A 27,479-nucleotide genomic window follows, 5' to 3' on the forward strand; every position below is an offset into this window, starting at 1 on the left:
AAGGTAGATCTGTGCTGCCTAGACTATGTCCAAGGCCATTTCTCTGCTTGATCACTTGCTAGCTGGGCCAGTTACTTAAGCTATGAGTCTGTTTCCACTGTAACATGAGGATGCTGATAGGGTGGATGTGAAAAGTTAAGTGTGGTAACATGGGGGCATACCCCGCACAGGGCTTGATGCAAAAGGTGTTAGTAAATGTTCCTTGGAGTATAAGTTGATCCTCAAGCTCCTTTCTTGGGGTTGAGGCAGTGTGAGCTTAGGACTCCCGAAGTGTCACAGAGCTCATAGTGGAAGGGAAAGGGTAGAGAAATCCTTTAGGAGAGGTATATGGAAAGTATATGGGACAAATCTCTCCTTTACTAGAGCTCAGGGGTAGCAATGGAAGCTTTAAGATGGGCAATGTAGAAGGTTCTGGGGCTGAGGAGACCCCATTACATTTCATGCCAGAGAAATGGGACAGGCTGGCTAGGGACAGTTGCAAGAAATAGGTTATTGCAAGTTTGTATGTTTTTATATTTGAGGGCACAGGAAAAAAAAAGGTTATGCATAGTTACTAGTATTTTAAACAAATATTAGTTTATTAAAGTTATCAACTTTAAGGCTGCCTGAGTGGCTCAGCTGGTTAAGTGTCTGCCTTCAGCTCAGGTCATGATCCCAGGGTCCTGGGATCGAGTCCCACATCGGGCTCCCTGCTCTGCGGGGAGCCTGCTTCTCCCTCTCCCACTCCCCCTGCTTGTGTTCCCTCTCTTGCTGTGTCTCTCTCTGTCAAATAAATAAGTAAAATCTTTAAAAAAAAAAAAGACTTAAATACTTGTTGTAAGCCTCATAGATGTTTAGCTATAGTGAATCATAAGTTCCCTCAAACATTATAATTCTGTTTACAGTCGACACCTTTTACATGCTTCAACTTAGAATCACTAATTGAAAATCAGTTACACATTTTTTTATTTAAAATTGTATTGTTATCACTTACAAATTGTATTTTATCCTCTGATTTTTTTCCATACAATTATTTTATTTAGATTGAAGTATAATTGACATACAATATTATTAGTTTCAGGTGTACAATGTAGTATTCAACCTTTGTATATACTGTGGAATGATCATCTCAATAAATCTAGTTACCATTTGTCACCATACAAAATTAATACAATATTATAGATTATATTTCTTATGCCGTACATCACATCCCATGACTTATCTTATTTTTATTTTTTATTTTTTTTTAAAGATTTTACTTATTTATTGGACAGAGAGAGACACAGCAAGAGAGGGAACACAAGCAGGGGGAGTGGGAGAGGGAGAAGCAGGCTTTCCACCAAGCAGGGAGCCTGATGCGGGGCTCCATCCCAGGACCCCGGGATCATGACCTGAGCCAAAGGCAGACACTTAATGACTGAGCCATCCAGGCGCCCCCCATGACTTATTTTAAGGCTGGAAGTTTGTACTTCTTGATCCCCTTCACTAATTTTACCCTCTCCCCAACCCTCTCCCCTCCGGCAACCACCAATCTGTTCTCTGTAACAATGAGGCTGGGTTTGGTTTTGTTTTTTGGATTCCACATATCAATTACACATTTTTAATAGAACAGTGAGGCTAATCTTATAGTTCTACTATGTTAAATTCCTTTAAGCACTACAAAAACTTTAACAATTTACATAGATTTTCCCAATGATTTAAACTTCTTTGAAATTTAGCATGAGTTTCATTTGCTCCATCACTTTTGGTTTGTATCAGTGAAGGTCTGACTGGAGAAGAAAACCCACTCTGAGTGAAATGGAATAAGGAACTGGTGAAGGAGTCTATGGAGGCCTGTTGCCTGTGTGTCTGTGGTAGGCCTGAGATCAGCGTAGGTCACTGCGGAAGACATGCTGGCTGTGAGGTGCGGGAGAGCAAGAACCAAGTGGAATCTCTATCTGCCCTTTACCACCCCCAGCTTTGATGATCTGGGCTCTCTGCAGAGGGACCTGGTGATGCATACATGCCTGGCCCAGGAATTAGAGTCTGAAGGAAGAGATCTGATAGGAGCTGGAGGCCCCACCGGACTGGCTGCCCCCCATGCCCACAAAGTGAACCAGCAGAGCAGCCCCGATGTGTACGAGCTGCGGCAGTCCTAGCGCCCCAGACTGACCTTGACAGCATCATAGCTGCTGCTTCGATTCTGCCTTTTGCCCTTTCCAATCTCACATCCATTTCTCTTGTGGCCAGCCCTAACCTTGAACCGTTTGAAAAATGTGGCTTCGTCTTCCTTAAGCTGACAGAGTACAAAGCCACCACGTTAATTCCAAACCTTCTTGGAGTTAAAAGGATATCTCTTCACTTAAGCGAGCAGTTTGCCTAGTTCACGTGGACAATGTATAACCATGATCTGTGATTACCATCTCAAGAAGGCTAAAGTTGTTTATTTGCCCGAGATTTGAGGTTAGGATGCCAGACTTGGTGCCCACAAACATCTAGGTGAGTCTTTTTGACTGAGTACACTAAGTTCCCTTAAATGTTTTCAACTCCATTTGTAAATTTAGTATTTTGATTTTGCCTAAGTTCATATTTTTCTGATGGGTTTAGATTGGCATCCTGCCTTCTGTATCCAAATTGCAGCCTCGCTATAGAGTACATGGCAGTCTGGGATCCCCACTCAAGCTGCAGCTACTCTTGGTAACTCTTCCCTTTGGCCTAAGTGACTACTGATCCTTTCCTTATTCTTGTCTGAGTGGGTCACAACTGTAGAGATGTTTCAGTGACATCCTGTCATTGTGCTCACGACATGGAAATCATACTAAGGATTCCGAGCACTGGGTTAGGACCCTGCAAAGTCCCAGGAGTGACTCCAGAGCGTGGAGATTATAAGTGTGTGCACTATGTATACCCAGGATCAGGATCTTCATAATTCATATTACACAGCCAGGGTAGACCCCAGGGAGGAATGTAGGGTTCAGGGTCACCTCTAGGAAAAGGACTGAGGCCAGCAAGAACCACACACAGACTTTTTAAAAAGAGCAACAAGGCCCCCTGTGGGACACTGGGTGTGGGTAAAAAGGCTTAGTGTCTGAGGGACTCTGCTCTTGAGTCCTACGCTAGAATTTGAGCAGAGGCAGGACGCTTGTTGTTCCATCTGTCTGGGCTTTGGGTGCCACCTTGTGGTGGAGTAGTGATTCTGGTCTTCAGAGAGGCCAAGCCCTCACAGGAACCCAATCTTCTGGCTCCAAGGTCATTACTATTAAAATATAAGGGCAGATGCACAAACAATGAATCATGGAACACTTCATCTAAAACTAATGATGTAATGTATGGGGATTAACATAAGAATAAAAAAATATATAAGGGCAGAGGTGCCAGCCATCTGACCTCTTCCCAAAGCTTTTCTGTGTCTGCGGAGCAGGCTAAGTTTCAACGAGTCCTTGGGATTTGGGGAAGCCCCAAGTGAAGTCAACTGATATGAGGGGAGGGACTTAGTCCCAAAGACTCCAGTCTGTAGCTGTTGAGGATTCTGTCTTTAATATAACTCCAAAGAATGTGCCAGAGCATTATCTGATCTTAAAAGCCCCTGTACTTTCCAGCCTATTTTAGCCCAGGCTGTAGACCAGTGGCTCTTACTTAGCTCTTTTGGGGTCAAGGGGCTCCTCTGAGGCTCCGAAGAAAGATGTGGATTTTCCTTTAGAAAATGCACAAGCATATGATATTGTGAGTAGAATTTCAAGGAGTTAGTGAACTCTTTGGGGATCCAAGGATGCCTATAGTTTGTAAAAGCCCCTACTCTAGATTCCTGCTTCTGTTAGTGTTTCAGAGGCTTGATGCCCTCAAATAGATTTGCTGTCCTTCTGAGGAGATTGGCAATGTCCACATAAAGACAAGACATCTGGAGACAGAGAAAGGACACAGTAAAACTTCTTCTTGTGAGAGAAGTAACATCATTAGCCTCAAGATGTATAAGGAGCTGCCTTGTGTTGAGAAACAGACGTTCCTTTTGGGAAAGTCTGAGAAAGACAAATAATAAAAACAGGTGACTCACATAATGAGGCGGAAGGTAAGCCACTCTCTGGAAGGGTCTCCTAAAGCAAGTCTTAAATTCTATTTCAGATGGTCTGAAATGTCTCTGAAAAGCTTCCAGAGGCAAAGCAAAATATTTAAGAGATTGAAAAACTCACACTGGCCTGCTTCTAGAATAAAACTTAAACATATTGATCTATGCTCCTTTAAGACACATCTTTAAAGGGATTTTCTTTTGGTTTGGTGCTATTCATTTGTTCAACAGATATTTACTTAATGCATATTGGAAAAGAGAAGTTTAGAGTTGGCAGGAACTTCAGGCATCTGTTATTCTGATTCCTTTATTCTCGGACAAGCAACATGAGGACCACAGAGGTAAAACATCACTCGTTCATTTATTCATCATTCAAGCTTAGCAATCACTTCCTATGTGTCAGGAACTGGGCTTTGTATGAGGAATGAAAGAGGAAAAACACTGAGAATCTAATGGGATAGAGAGGTATTTAGGCAAATGGCCATAATTCATTAAAGTTAATTATTTTAATTGAGGCTATTCAAAAAGCAGAGGAACCTTAGCAAACAAACCAATTATATCTGCTACAGTAAGATGACTTTACAGAGGAAGTAGCACTTGAGCTTGCAACTTGATGGATGAATGGAGGTTTGCTAGGCGGGCGGGCTAGCTGTGTTTGGTCCAGGCTTCAGAAATGGTATCCCGATTGGTCAATGCAATATGGTGCCTGGCCAAAGGATGAATGGGGCCTGAAATCCAGCCTGCACTCTGCTGGAAGGAAGAGGTTCCTTTTCCTATTTTGCACAAAGGCACCATGTGGGTCTCCAGCCCTGAGATGTGGGCAAAGGCAGAGACATGTAGAAGAACGAGGTATGTTCTGAGAACTATCAGGCCTGAGGAGAATTAGCTCAGAATTGCTAGTGTAAAAGTACTGAGTGAGAGGTGATGAGTCCCGACAAGACTAAGAACAGGGAAATGTAGTAAGGAGGAAATAGGAGGGGAAGGAGCATGGAGCCCAAACTCAGCACCCAGAAGCGCTTTGCCTCAGGCCACAGGCCAGGCCCTGAGCAGGACTTAAGGTCAGGGCTGCCTGACTTCAAAGCCTTAAAAATGCCCACACTTTAACTCAACAACTCCAGTTCTAGGAACCAATCCTAAGGAAATAAATGAAGATGTGTTCAAAGCTATAGGGACAGTCTGTGAAAAAATTTCTGTAACATTAAAACATTAAAAAAATTAAAACATTAAAAAACATTAAAAACAAAAGGAAGTAACATAAAAACAAAACAAAGCAAAATATTAAACATTGAAAAAAAAGGAAATAATCTAAATGTCCAATGATAAGAGATTGGGTAAGTGTATTGTGTTAAAAATGATGGAATCTGGGGGTGCTCCCTGCTCAGCGGGAAGCCTGCTTCTCCCTCTCCCAGCCCCCTGCTGTGTTCCCTCTCTCGCTGTGTCTCTCTCTATCAAATAAATAAATAAAATCTTTAAAAAAAATGATGGAATATAAAGTAGGTATTGAAAAGATGCTTTATTTTATTTTTTTTTAAAGGATTTTATTTATTTATTTTAGACAGAGAGACAGAGGGAGAGTGGGGGGGCAGGGGCAGAGGGAGAAGAGAATCTCAAGCAGATTCCACACTGAACATCAAGCCTGTTGCAGGGCTTGATCCCAGGACTCTGAGATCACAACCTGAGCTGAAATCAAGAGTTGGACTCTCAACCGACTGTGCCACCCAGGCGCCCCTAAAATGACGTTTTAAAAGTATATTTATTACTAGGGGAAAGGTTCAGTACATTACTGAATGAAATGAGCAGATTAAACTACATACTGCCTAATACTATTTTTATAAAGATATTGAAGAATTTATACCTGGTAGGTCACAGTAGTGATTAACTTAAAGGGATGTGATGGTGGATGACTTTTATTTTCTATACTTTTTGCTAGCCTGAATCTTCCAGTTTTTTCCTATAATGAATAGGTCTTACTTATGCAGCAACAACAAATAAAGTTACAGTAGAGGATTTTGAGTTTCTATCTCTTCCCTGGGAAGGTGGGGGCATCTGTTAGGATTAAATAAGATAAAGCATTTAAACATTCAGCACAGGGCTTGGCATATAGTTAAGCATCATTAAATGTTAGCCACCAATGCTACTAGATATGTATATATCTCTCAACAACCACATCATTAACTACCACTAGTACTCTAATTACTAGTCCTGTTTACAACAACACTGCTACCCCACACCACGGCTATCACTATCACTCCTGCTACTGGCTCTGGTTCAGGGCCAGGACTAGAAAGAAGGACAGTCTGGAGCTGTGATTTTGGTTTTCAGGACACAATCCAAATAAGAGGCTTTGCTTCAGTAGCAAGTTTTGGATGGGAGGCAGAGTTAGAGATTAGAAAATGGAGTAGAGACTCAGCTCTCAGGCCAGCTCCCGACCTTGGTGATGTCAGGTTCAGTGCCAGAGTGCTGGGTTGGAGCTGCAGGTGCCAGGAGAGGGCCTGGGCGTGGGAGGGGGGCTGCAGAGTCTGGGGACTCCTCAGAGAGCCCCACTAAGTCTATGATTGCCATGAAGGCCCAGTCACGCTTGCCTTTGTCCATATTCCATCTGAACCCAGGCCGACTGCTCCCCCTTTCTTGAGTTCACCCCAGTGGAAATCTTGCCCACCAAAACATATCCCCCTTGACCCTTTGTATCACCTCCCTCCAAGCTCTTACCCAGCTAGGGGTTCTCTTTCCAAAGCCAGATCTTACCCAATCTTTTTTTTTTTTTAAGATTTTATTTAGGGGCGCCTGAGTGGCTCAATTGTTTAAGCATCTGCCTTTAGCTCAGGTCATGATCCCAGGGTCATGGGATCAAGCCCCACATCAGGCTCCCTACTTAGTGGGGAGTCTGCTTCTCCCTCTCCCTCTGCTGCTCCCCCTGCTTGTGCTCTCCTGCTCTTTCTCTGCCAAATAAATAAATAAAATCTTTAAAAAATAAAGATTTTATTTCTTTATTTGAGAGAGTCAAAGAGAGTGATAGCTAGCATGAGTGGGGGGTGGGGAAGCAGAGGGAGAGGCAGAAGCAGACTCTCTGCTGAGCAGGGAGCCCGATGCAGGGCTCGATCCCAGCACCCCAAGATCACAAGCTGAGCTGAAGGCAGACACTTAACCAACTGAGCCATCCAGGTGCCCCAGACCTTATCCAATCTTCTTGCCACTTCTCAAGTCTGCAACAGTTGATGGTGCTCTTTGGACTATCTTCCTCTTCAAAAATTGTCTCCCTCTATGAGGTATTGGACAACCCCACGGCATCTTAGCCTATGCCAGCTAAATCCAACCACTTTTGGCTGTTTAATTGATTTGTTAACAGGAGGATCCCTAACTCTTAATGCCCCAATGGTAAGTGATTGCACATTCTTCGTCTCTGATAGCATTTTCTGGGAAGATATGCAGTGTGGCAGGATGCAGAGGCACCTGAAAAGAGCTCGATTTTTTTTTTTTTAAAGACACTAACATTTGTTTTGAAGTGTAATTTATGTGCAATACAACACATAGATATTAAGTGTACGGTTTGATGAATCTTGACAATTGCATATGCACGTGTTACACCATTCTTATCAAGTTAGGGAATATTTCCATCACCCTGGGAGGTTCCCATGTGCCCATTTCCCCCACCCCACCAAATACAACAGTTGTTCTAGTTTTTATCATCACAGATTAGTCCTTCTAGAATTTCATGTAAATGGGATCATTGTTTTTGTCTGATTTCTTTTGCCCAACGTAATGTTTCTGAGGTTCATCTGTGTTGCTGCCTGTATCCATAATTTCCTTTTACTGTTGAGTGTATTCCATCATGTGAATATACGACAATTTGTTTATCCACTCACTTCTTGGTGGAAATGTGGGTTATTTCCAGTTTTTGGCTAATAGTGTCAAAGCTCCTGTGAAGATTCTTATACAAGCATTTTGGATATACGTTATTATTTTTCTTAAATACTTAGGAGTGGAATTTCTTGGTCATAGGGTAGGTGTATATTTAGCCTTCTAAGAAGCCCCCAAAGAGTTTTCCAAAGTAGTTGTAGCATTTCAGACTTGCACTAACAATTTATGAGCATTCCAGTTCTTCTACCTACTTGCTATTATTTGTGGTTGTCAGCTTTTAAAATTTTAGCCGGGCTGTTTTTTTTTTTTTCCCCAAAGATTTTATTTATTTGACAGAGAGAGAGAGAGCACAAGTAGGCAGAGAGGCAGGCAGAAGGAGAGGGAGAAGCAGGTTCTCTGCGGAGCAGGGAGCCCGATGCGGGACTCGATCCCAGGGCCCTGGGATCATGACCTGAGCCAAAGGCAGATGTTTAACCATCTGAGCCACCCAGGCACCCAGCCAGGCTGTTTTATTAGCTTTGTGCTTTATTAATGCAGCAGTGACACAAATTCTCCTTTATCTTTCAGAAATGTTATGGCTTTAAATTATGACTTATTTTGATCGTGGAATAAATATGTGAATGAGGGGCACCTGGGTGGCTCAGTCGTTAAGTGTCTGCCTTGGACTCAGGTCATAATCCCAGGTCCTGGGATCGAGCCCCACATCGACTCCCTGCTCCACGGGAAGGCTGTTTCTCCCTTTCCCACTTCCTCTGCTTGTGTTCCCTCTCGCTGTGTCTCCCTCTCAAATAAATAAAATCTTAAAATAAATAAATAAATAAATATGTGAATGAAAAAACCCACAGAAAACAAACAAACAAACAAAACCCCAAAATGCTATACACACTGGTGGGTGTATAATGGTATGTCATTAATACCTTTGGATTATTCACAAATATTTCACTTAATTTTCAATTATTGGGTGATTTTTTGATATTATTATTTCTAATTTAATTCTGTTGAGGTCAGAGAACATAATCTTTTATTTTTATTTCTTTTAAAGATTTATTTATTTACTTTAGAGAGAGAGCCGGGGGCTTGGAGGGGGTAGGAAGGGCTCAGAGGGGTAGGGAGAGAGAGAATCTCAAGCAAACTTCCTGCTCAATCCCACAACCCATGAGATCATGACCTGAGCTGAAATCACGAGTTGCACTCTTAACAGACTGAGCCACCCAGGTGCCCTGAAACATAATCTTTTAAATTCAGTCCTTCAAAATGCTTAAAGACCAAGCTATGATATATTTTGGTGAATGTTCCATTTGCACTTGTAAAGAATGCATAGTCTGCTATCGTTGGGTGGAGTGTGCTCTGAATTTATGTTAGGTCAGACTGGTTGCTAGTGTTCAAATCTTCCACATCTTTCCTGATTTTTTGTCTATGCGGTCTATCAATAACCGAGAGAGGAATTTTTACTGTTTTTAAATTTTTAAAAAAGATTTTATTTTTTTATTTGACAGAGAGAGACACAGGGAGAGAGGGAACACAAGCAGGGGGAGTGGGAGAGGGAGAAGCAGGCGCCCTGAGAGAGGAATTTTTAATCTTCAACTATGATTGTCTATTTCTTCCTGTAATATTTTTGTTTCATTTAGTTTGAAGTTCTGGTTTAAGATGTATACACATTTAGTCTTATTAATTCTTAATTATTCATACTTAATTAATTCCTTTTAGTGAATTGACTTTTTTATTGTTATGAAATGAGCTTTAAAAAAATCTCTGTAATACTTATATTGAAACTGACTGGGGCACCTGGGTAGCTCAGCCAGTTGAGTGTCTGCCTTTGGCTCAGGTCATGATCTCACGGTCCTGGGATTGAGCCCCTGTTGGGCTCCGTGCTCAACAGGGAGCCTGCTTCTCCCTCTCCCTCTGCTGCTTCCCCTCCTTGTGTGCTCTCTCTGTCAAATAAATAAATAAAAATGCTAAAAAAAGAAGGAAAGAAATGGCTTTCTTACATTTACTGTGTGCATAGTATTTTTCCATCGTTTATTGTCAACCAGTCTGTGTCTATTTTGAGTGTGTCTCTTATAAAAAGCATATAATTGGGCCTTGATTTTTAAAAATCCACTCTGATAATCTTTTACATGAAGTGTTTAATCCATTTACATTTAATGCACTTATCAATATGGTTGGGTTTAAGTTCACCATCTTATTTGGTTTTTATACATACCCCCTGCAGTACTGCCCTTAGACAGAAGCAAGACTGTCCAGGGTCCCACACCTCAGGGGGCCTTGTGCTTTGGAGTGCCTTTCTCAAGAATTTTAAGTCCTCCAGTGCCTTGGACCAGTGGATCTGGCAGTGCCATCTGGGCAGGGTGCCTCTGGACCAGACCTGGTCCTGTATGGATCCCTGCCACCAGAATGGTGCTGATACACTGGTTTGGGGTGACTCTCAAGTTGGAAATGTTCAGGGCTCTGGGATAGTAATATGGCCACTGCCAAGCCTTGGGCTTGAGTCATGTGTGTGGGCCTGTGGGAGGCTGTCCTCTGTTCCTGTTACTACCATGGTGCTGCTTGCATTCTGTGGTGCCTACCCTATGTCATCCCCCTGTACTTGAAAGGCAGTCAGCCCAACCCCCCTGCAGGCTCTGAACTATGGCTCTCTCTTGCCTGCTGCTGATGTGGAGATGTGTGCTTTTGGCTTGTCTTTTTTTTTTCTAACCAGTTTAGAGATTTAATTCACGTATCATGCAGTTCACCTATTTGAAGTGTGCAAGTCGATGGTGTTTAGCATATTCACAGAGTTGTGCAGCCATCCCTACAATTTTAGAGCACTTTCGTTATTCCCAAAAGAAACCATGTGGCCATTAGCAGTCACTCCCTATTTCTTCCATTAAGGCAGCCCCATGCCACCATTAGTCTACTTTCTGTCTCTGTGGATTTGCCTATTGTGCTCATTTCATATAAATGGAATCATATGATATGTGGTCCTTTGTGACTGGCTTCTTTGACTTAACGTAACGCTTCTGAGGTTTATCTTGTGTTGTACCATATATTAGTACTTCATTCTTTTTCATTGTTAAATATCCCATTATATCACTATACCATGTAAATTTTTTTCAAAAAAGATTTATTTATTTATTTCAGAGAGAGAGTGCAAGTGGGAGGGGCAGAAGGAGAGAGAGAATCTCAGGTAGACTCCATGCTGAGCGTGGAGCCTGATGCAGGGCTCAATCTCACCACTGTGAGATCAGGACCTGAGCCCAAACCAAGAGTTGGCGCTTAACTGACTGAGCCACCCAGGTGCCCCTCTCATCATTCTTGAAGAATATGCACCCATCATCACAGTCAATTTTAGAACATTTTCATTATTACCCCAAAAAGAATGCCCACACTGCTGAGCCATCACCACTCATTTTCCCTCAAGCCCTCCCAGCCCTAAGCAATAGGCAATCTATTTCCTTTTTCTATGGATTTACTTATTCTCAACATTTCATATAAATGAAATCTTACAATATGTAGTCCTCTGTGATGGACTTCTTTGACTTAGCATAATGTTTTCTTGCTTTACCCATGTTGTACTTCCTGTCGCTAATATTTCATTGCATGGATATACCACATTTTATTTACCTATTTATCAGTTGATGGACATTTACATTGTTTCATCTTTTGGGCTGTTATGAGTAATGGTGCTATCAACATTTGTGTACAATTGCACAACTGTTTTGTGTGTGGAAGTGTTTTTATTTCTCTCAGGTATATACCTAGGAGCAGGATTGTTGGGTCATGCGGTACTTTTATGTTTAACCTTTTTAAGAGTCACTAGACTGTTTTCCAAAATGACTGCAGCATCTTACATTCTCACGAGAAGCGTATGAAGTTTCTAGTTTTTCTACATCCTTACCAACACTAGTTATTATCTGTCTTTTTAAAATTATAGTCATCCTAGTCAGTGGTCTCTCATTGTGGTTTTTACTTGCATTTCTCTAAGCTCTAATGATTTGAACATCTTTTCATGTGCTTGTTGGCCATTTATACATCTTATTTGGAGAGATGTCTACTCAAGTCCTTTTCCCATTTTTTTAAAAGATTTTTTTTTTTAAGGAATCTCTACATCCAACATGGCGCTCAAACTCACAACCCCAAGAGTTACATGCTCCATCAACTGACCCAGCCAGGCACCCCAGTTCTTTATCCATTTTTGAATTGGGTTGTTTGTCCTTTTTAAAAATTATGTCATAGGAATTCTTTATATATTTTAGATACAAGTCCCTTATCAGATGTATGGTTTTCAAATATATTCTCCCATTCTGTGGGTTGTCTTTTCACTTTCTTGATGGTATCCTTTGAAGTACAAAAATTTTAATTTTGATGAAGTCCAATTTATGCCTTTTTTCTTTTGTTGCTTGTGCTTTTATTGTCATATCTAAAACAAACAAACAAACAAATCATTGCCTAATTGGAAGGGGTAAAACAGATTACACCCATATTCCTTCTAAGGGTTTATAGTTTTATCTCTTGCATTTAGGTATTAGGTATTTTATCCACTTTGAGTTACATTTTTAAAAAGATTTTATTTATTTATTTGAGAGAGAGATAGAGCTGCAGGAGGGGCAGAGGGAGAGGAAGAGAGAGAATCCTCAAGCAGACTCCCCACTGAGTGCAGAGCCTGACGAGGGGCTCAATCCCACGACCCTGAGATCATGACCCGAGCCAAAATCAAGAGTCAGATGCTTAACCGACTAAACCATCTAGGCGCCCCAGTCCTGGGTTAATCTTAAACCATGCCTGGGGTGCCTGGGTGGCTCAGTCATTAAGCATCTGCCTTTGGCTCAGGTTGTGATCCCAGGGTCCTGGGATCGAGCCCCGCATCGGGCTCCCTGCTCTGCAGGAAGCCTGCTTCTGCCTCTCCCACTCTCCCTGTTTGTGTTCCTTCTCTCACTGTGTCTCTCTCTGTCAAATAAATAAAGAAAATCTTTAAAAAAAAAAAGAATCTTCAACCATGTCTGACGAGGAATGGACATTCTTCGTGTGATTGGCTCCTTGGAGTATTGCTCCATAGTTCAGGAGTTAGCTAAGGATTTGAAGGAGTTTGCTGATTTGGGGGCTCTCCTCTTCTTCCTTCTTTTCTGAGAGTGCCCTTCAATTTCCAGCCGAACTGACAATGCCAAACTTAGACTCATTAACAAGAGTGCCAATTTCTTCTTTGGCTCTATCCACCCTCCTCCCCCATGCACATCATGAAAACCTGTAAAAGCCAGATAAATATGGATCTCCCTCAGTATGTTTTCCTTTTTTTAAGCACTAAATCTCTTCCAGTTTCTACCCTTTTGGTGACTCTCCAATGTCTTCAAATAATTGTTTTTTAATATTTTATTCAGAGTTTATAAATATATACAGTAGTCCCCCCTTGTCTGTGGGGGATAACCTAAGAACACAGATGGTACTGCACCTGTATATACTCTGTGTTTTCCTATACATACATACCTATAATAAAGTTTAATGTATAAATTCAGCACAGAGATTAATAACAATGACTAATAATAAAACAACAGAATAATGATAACAACATACTATAATAAGAGTTGTGTGAATGTGGCCACACATGTACACACACACACAGCACATCTTCTCGTACTCTTCTCACGCTTCTTGTGGTAACGTGAGATGATAAAATGCCTCCGTGATGAGATGAAGCGAAGTGAATGACGTAGGCGCTGTGATACAGTGTTAGGCCACCTTCTGAGTCTACGTCAGATGAAGGATCATCTATTTCCTGCCCATGGTTGGCCAGAGGTAACTGAAACCACAGAAAGTGAAACCGTGGATAAGAAGCAACTACTGTAGTCAATACAAGCTACTCTGCTTTTAGCGAGCAGTCTGATCTATGACCTCATTGTCAGACTTTAGCTAGTCTGTGTACAAGAATGTGGAAGGACCAGCTATTTTCCGGACTGGAAGTCCAAAATTCTGGCAGAGCCTCAATCTTAAAGGGAAATCAGCTCATTTGCTCCGCCTTCTAACACTCACAGGTTCATTATCACGTACTCCATGTTAGGCACTAGGCTAGCAGGAGACATGGTTCCCGTCTTCAAGTGTACCGTCTAGTGAAAAAACAAACATCAGTGTGGTGTTTCACTGTTTACAGAGCACACATTCTGTCACATTTAATTGTCACTACAACTCTTGTTTCCTCCACTTAACAAAGATGGAAACTCTTTGACCAAAACCTCCAGTTCTTGCTCAACCACGCCCACTGCACCTGGTCTTCCCTCTGGCTGCCATTCCCCTGCCTCTCGGCTTGATTTTCAGCCATTAGCTCCTTCCATTTTCACTTCTCTGTCTGTCTTAGATCCGACAGCCCACCACTACTTCTGTCACTCTTTTGTTGATATTATAAAATCCTTCGTCTCTCTGACCTTTAATCACACCTTTGTGGAAGCACCCCAATCCCGGATGGACTGAGCGATTTCCTTCTCTATGCATACAACTGGGTCTCTTTGTACCACAGGGCAGTCTCACAGATCCGCATGGATTCAAGTTTATGGTCACCAACGGAGCCCTCAACACTACCTGGTGATCCTGTCCCATCCTTCTGGTGAACATGCTCTTTCCCTCCATGCCACGACTACTCACACTTCCTCCATTCAAACTTCCAAGTCCTACCTCATCCTCTTGCTCTCAGCAGCTGACTTGGCATCCATCTTTACCAAAAAACTAAACACCACCAAATTTACAAATACACCTGCATTTACATATATCCTCACTCCCTATCCTCCTTTACAATGGACAAAGGTCCCTCCTCCTATCAATTCCTCCACATGCACCCTGAAACCCACTTCTTGCAGTCTGCTCAGAAATCTTATGTTGATGATTCCCTCCCTCTTGAGGTTTCAACCTCTTCTCTATGGGCTCCTTCCCCAAAACTTTTAAATATGCTCAAGTTTCTCTTCATCTTAAAACAAAAACAAAAAACCTTCCACTCAATATTGTTCAAATACTAGCTCTTCTCAACTTGATCTGTAGATTGGACACAATCTCAACCAAAATCCCAGCAAGTTGTTTTGTGTATATTGACAAGCCAATCTAAAGTTAAAAAGACCCATGGTGTGCCTGGCTGGCTCAGTCGGAAGAGCATGAGACTCTTGATCTCGGGGTTGTGAATTCGAGCCTCACATTGGGTGTGGAAATTACTTAAAAAAAAAAAAAAAGACTTAGACTAGCCAATTCAGGATTGAAGGAGAAGGATAAAGTCAAAAGAAGACTGACACTGCCTGCTTCAAGACTTATTATAAAGCTACAGTAATCAAGATAGTATGGGGTGGGCAAGAAGAATAAATGGATAGATAAATGGAAGAGAATAGAAAGCCCAGAAGTAGATACACAGGAATATAATCAACTGATCTTTGGCAAAGGACCAAAGGCAATCAATGGAGAAAACATAATCTTTTCAACAAATGGTGCTGGCACAACCCGACATACAAAAAAAGAGTCTAGAATAGACCTTATACTTTTCACAAAAATTAACTCAAAATGGATCATAGACCTATATGTAAAATGCAAAAACTATAAAACTACTAGAAGATAATATAGGAGAAAATCTAGGAGACCTTGAGCTTGGCAATGACTTTTTATTTTATTTATTTTATTTTTTTAATTAATTAATTAATTAATTAATTAATTTTAAATTTTATTATGTTATGTTAGTCACCGTACAGTACATCATTAGTTTTTGATGTAGTGATCCACGATCCATTGTTTTCGTATAACACCCAGTGCTCCACGCAGTATGTGCCCTCCTTAATACCCATCACCGGGCTAACTAATCCCCCCTCCCTTCTCCCCTCTAAAACCCTGTTTGTTTCTCAGGTCCATAGTCTCTCATGGTTCATCTCTCCCTCCAATTCCCACCCCCCTTTTTCCCTTCCTTCTCCTCATGTCCTCCATGTTATTCCTTATGTTCCACAAATAAGTGAAACCATATGATAATTGACTTTCTCTGCTTGACTTATTTCACTTAGCATAATCTCCTCCAGTCCCATCCATGTTGATGTAAAAGCTGGGTATTCATCTTTTCTGATGGCTGAGTAATATTCCATTGTATATATGGACCACATCTTCTTTATCCATTCATCTGTTGAAGGGCATCTCGGCTCTTTCCACAGTTTGGCTGGCAATGACTTTTTAAATACAACAGCAAAAGTAGTACAAATACTACTTTCACAAGTGAAAGAAAAAAATTGATAAATGAGACTCCATTAAAATGAAAAACTTCTGCTCTGTGAAAGACGCTGTTAAAGAATGAGAAGACAAGCCACAGACTGAAAAAATATTGGCAAGACACGAATCTAATAAAGAACTTGTGTTAAAAATATACAAAGAGGGGCGCCTGGGTGGCTCAGTCGTTAGGCGTCTGCCTTCAGCTCAGGTCGTGATCCCAGGGTCCTGGGATCGAGCCCCGTGTCGGGCTCCCTGCTCGGCGGGAAGCCTGCTTCTTCCTCTCCCGCTCCCCCTGCTTGTGTTCCCTCTCTCACTGTGTCTCTGTCAAATAAATAAATAAAATCTTTAAAATATATATATATACACAAAGAACTGTTTAAGCTCAACAATATGAAAATAGGCAACTCAATTCAAAAATAGGCCGCAAAAATGGGCAAAAAGATCTGAACAGACACCTTGCCAAAGAAGATGTACAGATGGCAAATAAGCATATGAAAAGACGCTAAACCTCATATGTCATTAAGGAATTGCAAATGAAAACAATAAGATACTACTGCACACATATTAGAATGGCTAAAACCCCAAACACCAATCTCTGGTGAGTATATAGAACAACAGGAACTCTCCTTCATTGCTGGTGGGAATACAAAATGGCAGAACCAATTTGGAAGACAGTTTGGCAATTTCTTACAAAGCTAAACATAGTCTTATCATATGATCTGGCTATTTCGTACTTTGGTATTTGTCCAAATGAGTTGAAAACTTATGTCTATGCAAAAACCTGCACACATATGTTTTGGCAGCTTTATTCATAATTGCCAAAACTTAGAAGTAACCAAGACATTCTTCTACAGTTGAATGGATAAAAAACAGTGGTACATCTAGATCATGAAATATGATTCTGCAAAAAAAGAAATGAGCCATTGAGCCACAAAAAAATCCCCAGGGAATAATCTTAATGCATATTGCTAAGTGAAAGAAGCCAGTTTGAGAAGGCTACATATTGTGTATTCCGACTGTGACGTTCTAGAAAAAGCAAAACTATAGAGACAGTAAAAAGATCAGGTGTTGCTAGGGGCTTGGGGAGAGGGAGGGATGAAGAGGTGAATCATAGGGGATTTTTAGGGCAGTGACTACTTTGTACGATATTATACGATACTATAATGATGCATACATGACACTATACATTCCTCATAGCATGTTCAGTTAGTGACAATGTATCAATTTGGTTCATAAGCTGTAACAAGTGTACCACACTAATGCAAGATGTTAGTAGTAGGGGAAGCTGTGTGTGGAGGGGGAGAAAGAATATATGGATACTCTCTGTATTTTCTGTGCCATTTTTCTGTAAACTGAAGCTTTAAGAAATAAAGTTAATTAATGAAATTAAACAAAACAAAGCAATCACTACCTTCCTTCAATTCCATATCCCCCTGTAGCTATTGTCATTTCTCTCTTCCCATGATGGCCATACTTCATGAAGGAGTTTGTCTAAGTACTACAGAAAATGATAATTTACACTGATTGAATGCTTATTATGTGCTGAAATGTAAATTGTTATATTTACCTCTCACAACAGTCCTATTGCATTGGTATTATTTTTATAGATTTGGACCTTGAGGTGTGAAAAGTTTGAGCCACTTGACCAACTTCACATTGTTGGTAAGTGTTGCAATCAGTGTTTGAAGACAGGCTGCTGGACCTTAGGGGTAATGCTCTTAAATCACTCTACTTGTGGGCTCCATTTTCTCTCTGGGGGCTTGACATCGCACAGCTCCACAGACCTCATTATTCTGTAGTCTGCGTTGATGATGCCTCCTGGGGCATAACTTGAAAGGCACCTTCCACGGCTGTGCCATGTAATAGGCCTGCGTACCTCCCACCCATCCTTCATCTCATTTCCGCCCTATCTCTTCACTGGATCTACTCTTGCTAAGGTCTATGACTACATTTTAATAGATCCAGCAGACACTTTTCCATCTTCTTATTTAACCCCTCAGCAGCATTTGACAGAGTTGACCGCTCCTTTCTTCTTGAAACGTTTTTTCCCCGCAGACATCATGTTTCCTAGATTTCTTCCTCCTCCTTTGGCTATTCTTTCTCCGTCTCCTCTGCTAGTTCCTCCTCCTCTGCTTGGCCGTCAAGTGCAGGTGCTCTGCGGGGTCTCGTCTTGGCCCTCTTCTCTTGTTACCCTCATACACCCTGTAGGCGATCTACTCTTCCTCTTCATTTATCATCTCTAAGTCTAGGACTCCGAAATTTATGTCTTCAACCTATTTGGCCCCAGTGTTGGAATGTCTCACAGACATACTCCAAATGCTCAAAACTGAATCTTTTCAGGTCCTTTGCCGTACTTAACTGAACTCTGTTCCCCTTTATTTTACTTTGTGTTTGAAATATACATCCAAACAGAAAATTGCATAAGTGCATATGTAGAGTTTAGTGAATGATTACAAAGTGAAATGGCATAATTGCCATCTATATCAGAGAAGAGATGGAGCATCATTGGAAGCTCAGAAGTCATCTATGTGCCCCTCTCCAACCATAATCAACTCTCTCCCTCCTAGAGCAATCACTGACATGGTCTTCGGTGATGATCATTTCTTTGCTTTTTGTTATATTAGTTTCACCACTTATGTATGTATCCCTAAACAACGTAGTTCAGTTTTTTAAACATTATGAGTGGAATCGCACTGTATGTTTTCTTTTCTGTCTTGCTTCTTTTTCTCAACAGAATGTTTATGACATTCATGCTTCTTGCCATGTTTCACTCTAGTGCATCCATTTTCACTACTATATAACATTTCACTCTGTGACTAAACCATTGTTGATGATGATGAACACTGGGTTTATTTCCAGTTTTTGGAACTGGGATTATAAACACTGCTTCTGTCGACCCTACTGTACAGGAATCCTTATAATCATATGCATGCATCTCTCTTGGTATATACCTAAGAGTGGACTTGCTGGGCCATACATTATTGTCAGCTTCATTAGATAATGCCAAACTGATTTCAAAAGCAATTGAACCAAGTTACACTTCTTGGGCAGTATGTGGGAGTTCTGGTTGCTCCACACACTTATCAATATTTAATACTATGTACTTGCAAAAGAGTTTTGAATTTTTGCCAGTCTGGTGGGTGTGATTTTATTTGTATTTCTCTGGTGTCTAACGAAGCCGAGCACCTTTTTATGCGTTTATCAGCCATTTGGATTTCTTTTTTTGGTGAAGTGAGGTTTAAGCTTTTGCTATCTCAAGGTCTGTATTCTTACTGTCTCTTCTGGGTAATTCCTTATGATCTTGTCATCTTTCTGGTGCTTTTTCCATGATTTATAAAAGTATCCATTATTTTTAGTTGCTTTCCGCCAGAGGTCTGGATTGAAAAAACTAGTCTGTTATTACTGGAAACTGGAAATTCTCTATTAGTTTCCTTAAAAAATTATTTTAAATGAGATATTTCTGGCAAAAAAAGCATAGGCAGTTGGGGTGCTTGGGTGGCTCAGCTGCTTAGGCGTCTGACTCTTGATTTCAGCTCAGATCATGATCTCAGGGTGGTGAGACAGAGCCTCATATCGAGCTCCATGCTGAGCGTGGAGCCTGCTTAAGATTCTCTCTCTCCCTCTGCCCCTCCCCACCCATGTGCTCTCTTTCTCTCTCTAAAAAAAAAAAAAAGAAAAGAAAAAAGTATAGGTAATACCATAATTAATCACACACATAACCATGGTTCTGCTTAAAAAGTGAAACACTGCATGTAAAATTAAGGCCCTTTGATTCCCTTTACCCTTTTTCCCTAGAAGAAGTTAATATCCTGAATTTGGTTTCATCATTTCCTTGCACATTTTAATAATTTTTCTGCAAATATCTTTATAATCTATATATGATATTTTGCTTGTTTCTTAATTTCATATAAATGGCATTAAATTGTATGTATCTTTTTAGCAACTAGTTTTACTGTGACACCTCTCTCTCTCTCTACACCCAATGTGGAGCTTGAACTCACAACCCCAAGATCAAGAGTCACACACTCTTCTGACTGAGCCAGCCAGGGGGCCCCTTACTTTTTAACTATTAGAAAACAATGCCCCAGGGGCGCCTGGGTGGCTCAGTCGTTAAGCATCTGCCTTCGGCTCAGGTTGTGATCCCAGGGTCCTGGGATCGAGTCCCACATCGGGCTCCCTGCTCAGCGGGAAGCCTGCTTCGCCCTCTCCCACTCCCCCTGCTTGTGTTCCCTTTCTCCCTGTCTCTCTCTGTCAAATAAATAAATAAAATCTTAAAAAAAATAAAAAAGAAAACAATGCCCCAATCAACTCTTTTATATGTTTCATTGTGCATGTGAACAAGAGTTTCTCTAGATTATATACCTAGATGTGAAATGTGAATCGTATGTCAGAATATGTATCTTCTGTTTAGCAAGATATGGCCAACTTTCTCTTCAAAATTGTTTAAATTTATTTTTCCATTAGTTATGCATGAAAATGCTGGTTGCTCCAAATCCTTGCTAATTCTTGATTTCATCAGATTTCTAAATTTTTGCTAAATCTATATGTGTGAAATAGTACCTTGTTATTTTATTTTTACTTTATTTTATTTTTTAAAGATTTTATTTATTTATTTGACAGCGAGAGAGGGAACACAAGCAGGGGGAGTGGGAGAGGGAGAAGCAGGCTTCCCAGAGAGCAGGGAGCCCGACACGGGGCTCGATCCCAGGACCCTGGGATCATGACCTGAGCTGAAGGCAGACGCTTAACGACTGAGCCACCCAGGCGCCCCAGTACCTTGTTATTTTAATATGTGTTTTCATGACTACTGGTGAGGTTGAGCATCTTTTCTTTAAGTTTCTATTTAAATTCCAGTTAGTTAACATACAGTGTAATACTAGTTTCAGGTGTACAATACAGTGATACAACACTTAATACAACATCCAGTGCTCATCACTACAAGGGCCCTCCTTAATCCCTGTCACCTATTTAACTCATCCCTCCACCCACCTCCCCACTGATAACTGTTTGTTCTCTATAATTAAGAGTCTGTGGCTGAACATCTTATTTATTTATTTATTTATTTATTTATTTATTTATTTATTTATTAAAAGATTTTATTTATTTATTTTGAGAGAGAGAATGAGATAGAGAGAGCATGAGAGTGGGGAGGGTCAGAGGGAGAAGCAGACTCCCCACTGAGCAGGGAGCCCGATGCAGGACTCGATCCCAGGACTCCAGGATCATGACCTGAGCTGAAGGCAGTTGCTTAACCAACTGAGCCACCCAGGCGCCCTGACATCTTTTTTAAAAATACTTTTTTTAATGTTGGTTTTCTTCATTAGTGAGTTGCCCATTCATATTCTTTGCCTATTTTTCTGTCAGATCGTTTGTCTTTTTCTTCCTTTTTTTTTTTAAAAGATTTTATTTATTTATTTGACAGAGAGAGACACAGCGAGAGAGGGAGCACAAGCAGGGGGAGTGGGAGAGGGAGAAGCAGGCTTCCCGTGGAGCAGGGAGCCCGATGTGGGACTCAATCCCAGGACCCTGAGATCATGACCTGAGCAGAAGGCAGGCACTTAATGACTGAGCCACCCAGGTGCCCCATTGATGTAACCTATTACTGATTTTTTTTTTAAACATTCTGGATGGTAATTCTTTGTCAGTCATATGAATTGTAAGTATCTTCACCCAGTCTGTCCTGTGTTTATATTGTCTTTTAATGGACAGAATTTTGCATTTTAATATAATCAAATTTATTAACAGATAACAACGAACAGAAAATCCCCCACCCCCAAAAAAACACACACAAAAAACAGACACAAGAAAACAGCAAACAAGATGGCATATTTTAATCTAACTCTATCAATAATCACTTTAGATGTGAATAGTCTAAACATACCATTTAAAAGATAGAGGTTAGGAAGCAAGACCCAACTATATGCTGTGTACTAGAAATGCACTTTAAATATAGAGTATTCAATAGGTTAAAAATAGAAAAGTAGAGAAAAATTTACCATAAAAACACTAATCAAAAGGAAGCTGGAATGTTTATATTAATTTCACATAAAGTAGACTTCAGAACAAGAACAGATCAGGGATAAAGAGGGACATAATATGTTGATAAAAGGGTCATTTCTCCAAGAAGATATAGTGATCTTGAACATACATGTAACTAACAGTAGAGCTTCAAAATATATGAAGCAAAACTAAAAGATCTAAGGGAGAAATAGAAAAATTCACAATTTTAATGGAAACTTCAACACTCTTCTTTCAGTAATTGATAAAACAGATAAGCAGAAAATCTGTAAGGATACAGATATCTGAATAGCACTATCAACCAACTTGACCTAACTGAATTGACATTTATTGAACACTCTACTCCACAGCAGCAGAATATACATTTTTCTCAGATGCACATGGACCATTAACCAAAATAGAACATATTTTGGGCCAGAAAACAAACCTTAACACATTGAAAATAATATAAATCATACAAAATATCTATCTTCTTAGATCATAATGGAATCAGAGCACAGTATCTAGAAAGTCTGAAGATATGTGGAAGCTAAACTGCACTCCTCTAAATCACCTATGGGCCAAAGGGGAAGTCTTTGAACAAAATGAAAATTAAAATACAACATATTGAAATTTGTAGAATGACGCTAAAGCTGTGTTTTGAGGGAAATTTATAGCATGAAATGTACATATTACAAAAGAAGAAATATCTAAAATCAGTAACATAAGCTCTCACCTTAAAAGAAAGAAGAGTGAATTAAACCTAAAGCAAACAGAAGGAAAGAATTAAAGAACCAAAAACTGGTTCTTTGAAAGATCAATAAATGTGATAAACAACTAACCAGACTGACAGCTTTATGGCCACAGATTTGATAACTTAGATGAAATGAACTGCTTCCTCGAAAGACACAAACTTCCAAAACTCACTCAAGGGAAAATAGATAACCTGAAAGACATCGAATTTGTAGTTAAAAACTTTTTTTTAAAAGATTTTATTTAGGGCGCCTGGGTGGCTCAGTTGGTTAAGCGACTGCCTTCGGCTCAGGTCATGATCCTGGAGTCCCTGGATCGAGTCCCGCGTCGGGCTCCCTGCTCGGCAGGGAGTCTGCTTCTCCCTCTGACCCTCCCCCCTCTCATGTACTCCCTCTCTCTCATTCTCTCTCTCAAATAAAAATAAATAAAATCTTAAAAAAAAAGATTTTATTTATTTATTTGACAGAGAGATAGCAAGTGCAGGAACACAAGCAGGGGGAGTGGGAGAAGGAGAAGCAGGCTTCCCACGGAGCAAGGAGCCCGATGCAAGGCTCAATCCCAGGACCCTGGGATCAGGACCTGAGCCTAAGGCAGATGCTTAACAACTGAGCCACCCAGGTGCCCCTGTAGTTAAAAACTTTCTAATAGAACTCCAGGCTGAGATTAACTCACTGATAAATTTTACCAAACACATAAGGAAGAAATAATAGAATTCTGCACAATCTATTCCAGAAAATAGAAGAAGGAATATTTCCTAGCTTATTTTATAAAACCAGCATTGCCTTAATACCAAAATCAGACAAAGATGTTATGGGAAAAGAAAATTACTGATATCAATATTCCTCATGAACATAGATACATAATTCCTCAATAAAATATCAGCAATTCAAATCCAGTAATATATAAAAAGGATAACTGGGTAGGGGGCACCTGGGTGGCTCAGTCAGTTAAGCATCTGACTTTGGCTCAGGTCCTGATCTCAGGGTCCTAGGATTGAGCCCAACATCTGGCTCCGTGTTTAGCAGGGAGTCTGTTTCTCCCTCTCCCTCTGCCTCTCCCCTCACTCGTTCTCTCTCTCACAAATAAATAAATAAAATCTTTTTTTTTTTTTAAAGCATAATACATCATAACCAAATGAATGCAAGTTTGGGTCAACATTCAAAAATAAACGCAATACATCATATTAACAGACCAAATAGGAAAAACCATATGATCATCTCAATAAATGCTGAAAAAGCATTTGACAAAATTCAACATTCATTCATGATAAAAACTTTCAGCAAACAAAGAATAGAGGGGGACTTCCTTAACCTAATAATCTGCAGATAACACTAAACTTAATAGTGACAGATTGAGTGAAGACTGGGAACAAAACAAGGATGTCCTCTCTCACCATTCCTGTGACATAATAAATATATATTTGGTCTCTGCCCTTAGTTCCTGACACAGAGCTCCTAAAACCCTTGTAACCTCCTGAGTGATAGGAATGTCTTTTGTTTTATTTATATTTATTTATTCATTTATGCAAAAATTCAGATTTTATTTTTACTTATTCTTACATTGGTGGAAGCTGATGTCAGGAACTTACAGGCAAACAATAACTTTTGTTAGCTGAACAAAAAGAAACACAATGTGGCATTATCATTAGGCAAGACTTGCTTTTTTACATTTCACACATGAATGCAATATTATCCTTTCTTGAACAAAATGCCCAGATTACTAAAGAAACCATCTTTGGAGGAAGTGTTTAATAAGCATATTCTCTTAATGGGAGAGTTCATTGCCTCTTCTTAGAAGAAGGCTGTGTATGTAGTTATCTGTCAAATTTATCTGTGCAGCTCACCAACATCTTATTGGGAACATCAATATTTCCACACCACAGTTCCCAAAATGACTTTATTTATTTATTTATTTTTAAAAGATTTTATTTATTTGTCAGACAGAGAGAGAGAGCACAAGCTGGGGGAGTGACAGGCAGAGGGAGAAGCAGGCTCTTCTGAGCAGGGCAGGGAGCCCGATGCCTGAGGCAGGGCTCGATCCCAGGACCCTGGGATCTTGACCTGAGCTGAAGACAGACCCTTAACCTAATGAGCCACCCAGGCGTCCCACCAAAATGACTTTAAAGTCCCAAAATTCTGTGTCTCCTTTGGCTTGTTTCTCTCTTGATTCCATGCAGGCTTTATTAATGGTTCACTTTATATCATCATCTCCATCTTCATAAATTTTCTTTAGAACATTCATCAATCCCTCACTAGGATGTATTTCAGTGCTGTGGGAGGGCTTTTCTTTCTCTCTGCATTCTTTTTTCAACCTGAATCAGGTAGTCCCACTGTGTGTTTTCTGCTTTCTTTCTATATAAGAACTGTATCTGTCTTGATTTTTTTTTGAACTGCCTTCCACGGAGACGGGTTTCAAGAGATTGTTCACAACCATGGAGTGACTCTTCCCATTTAGATTCTTTACCAAGGATCATATGAGCTCTCTGTGAAGTGCACCTGCACGTTCTCAGTGGGGACTTGATGAACTCCACTTAAGGTGATATAGATTTTCACAAATTTATCTGCTAATCCCATCTGTAATTACTGATTTTCACTGTCTATCCCGTTGTGATGGGAGCAAGCACAGTACCTGGCTTTTCACTGTCAAGAAGTTCTGCTGTTCCCTGTGATTTCTGCTGCATCTTGGTCTTGATTTCTGTCTCCATCTTGGATTTGTCAGCTGTAAGGGCATCATGTACTCTTTTTCTAGAGGCCTTTTCCAGCAGCACCTTCACCTCCTCTGGATCTTTCTGTAGCTCTTCCAAAGCTGAAGCCGCATTCAGGCTGGGTCGGGCAAGGCCAGAGCTGCAGCGGGGCAGGGGAGAGAACAGGAAATGGTGCAGGGAGCCTGCTCACTCAGAGGCAGAGCCCGCCCCCTGTGCACACACCCGACCCTGAGTCAGATGTGACCGCCTCCTCATGCGGCGCCTCCCAACTGTGTTTTGTTTTCATGCAGTGACTCTTGGTGGGCTCCTGGATAGCTTCAGGGTGGGAACTGGTCACCAGAAAGATTCAGCCATGATTAGAAGTTTGGAACTTTCAGCCCTACCCACCCATCCTCCAGGAAGGGGAGGAGGTTAGAGATTGAGTTAATAATTCTGTTTACATGATGAAGCCGCCATAAGAATCCCTAAACTAGGGGGTTCAGAGAGCTTCCAGGTTGGTGAATGCATCTGTGAGCAGGGACCGTCGTGCACCCCAATCTCCGTGGGGGCAGAAGCTCCTGTGCTCTGGACTCTTCCAGACTTTGCCCTGGTTACTTCTTTATCTGGTTGCTCGTTTGTATCCTTTATAATATCCTTTGTAATAAACCTGTTACTAGTTAGTAAAGTATTTCCCTGAGTTCCATTAAACTGTTGCAGGAAATTATTGTAGTTGAAGAGGGGGTCTTGGGAACCCCTGATTTGTAGGCAAGTTGGACAGAAGTGTAGGTAACCTCCCAGCTCTGTGTCGTTAGTGTCAAAATTGAGCTAAATTGCAGGACACTAGGTTGGTATCTGCAGAGAATTGGAGAATTTCTTGCTGTGGAAAAACCCACACATTTGGTGTCACAAGTGTTGTGAGTAGAAACAGATCCTATTAAATGGCATCAGAGGAGTGGGGTTTGCTGAAACAGCCATGGCTCACAGACACTTACGGCTTGGGAAGAGAAAGTAAGGAAGGGCAGGGAATAAGGAACCTTTGATCCCTGGACGGCCACCTAGTCCCTCATGGTCTGAAACTGCAGCTGGGCTGAGATCAGCCATGGATAGAATTTAGAAATGGGGGTAGACCTGATTCTCAAGGAGCTGGCTCATTAGATATATAAAGAAATGCAAAAATAATGAGAAGCAGGCTAAATATACACTCCCTTGGTTATTATCTGTAACAGCCAAAGTGAAAGTCGAAGAAACTGGTGGGTTGGACTTGGATGCTGGACCACTAGCTTCAGCCACTAGCCTCAAAGCTGCCTGCAAAGAGGAAAATTATGCTCTAAGGCCTCCGTTTCCCATGAAGGTTGTCAAGATGGGGGTGGGGGTAGGGACAAAACTGAGAAACTACTGAAAGCAGGAGTATAGTGTGAAGGAGTTGTCTTATTTTGTAGATTGGTATCATCGGCTCCCTGAAGAATTTTACTGAAGTGGGTTGTAAGAGTAATTGATTTGGGGGCTGTGTCTCTGGTTTTGAATGCTGCAGAACGGAAGAGCATGTTTGGGTTGATATAGGACCTGCAGCTCACCATGGAATAATCACAGATGGATGATACACGATCCAGGAATGCGCAGGAGATTATTCAGGTGTTTCGACTCAGCCCACCTATGTATTGCTGCAGCACCACATGCCCACTCACCTCAACGGGGTGCCCCCAAAGTGCCCCAGGCCAGCATGGTGGACGGGATAGGAAACACCGGAAAATGTGTTTATCCTGAGAAGATGAACTGCCCAACTTCCCCTATAAATGCCGAGTGGAACACTGCAAATGAAGCAGCAGATGAGCTTCCTATAGAAGCCATGTGGGACTGGCTTTGTGGCTTTATGATGACCAGGATATTCACCTGTTGAATAAGCCCATTACCCTTGACATACGACAAGATGCTCCTTGACACAGCAGCCCAGCGCACCGGGAATCCAAAACCTGT

At 41.0% G+C, this 27,479-nt stretch overlaps 1 protein-coding gene and 1 pseudogene across 5 annotated transcripts in view; one reads left to right on the forward strand and one right to left on the reverse strand.

Annotated features, from left to right (window-relative positions):
- Positions 1-27,479, forward strand: part of VAMP1 (vesicle associated membrane protein 1) — a 71,810-nt gene that overhangs the window by 30,770 nt on the left and 13,561 nt on the right. For 3 of the 5 annotated variants that reach the window (XM_054507216.2, XM_064591669.1, XM_064591670.1), the window contains one exon: positions 17,680-17,734. The exons of the other annotated variants lie outside the window; for them this stretch is intronic. In XM_054507216.2, coding sequence (XP_054363191.1) covers positions 17,680-17,699 — 20 coding nt within the window. In that variant the 3' untranslated portion in view covers positions 17,700-17,734. The remainder of the gene's footprint in view (positions 1-17,679; positions 17,735-27,479) is intronic. 5 annotated transcript variants of the gene reach the window in all.
- On the reverse strand, positions 23,683-25,673 carry LOC123844042 (calcyclin-binding protein-like; annotated as a pseudogene).

Source organism: Mirounga angustirostris, unplaced genomic scaffold, assembly GCF_029215605.1.
Source record: "Mirounga angustirostris isolate CCGP_5_RB_7025 unplaced genomic scaffold, mMirAng1.0.hap1 SCAF_5, whole genome shotgun sequence".
In the NCBI taxonomy this organism is placed as follows: domain Eukaryota; kingdom Metazoa; phylum Chordata; class Mammalia; order Carnivora; family Phocidae; genus Mirounga; species Mirounga angustirostris.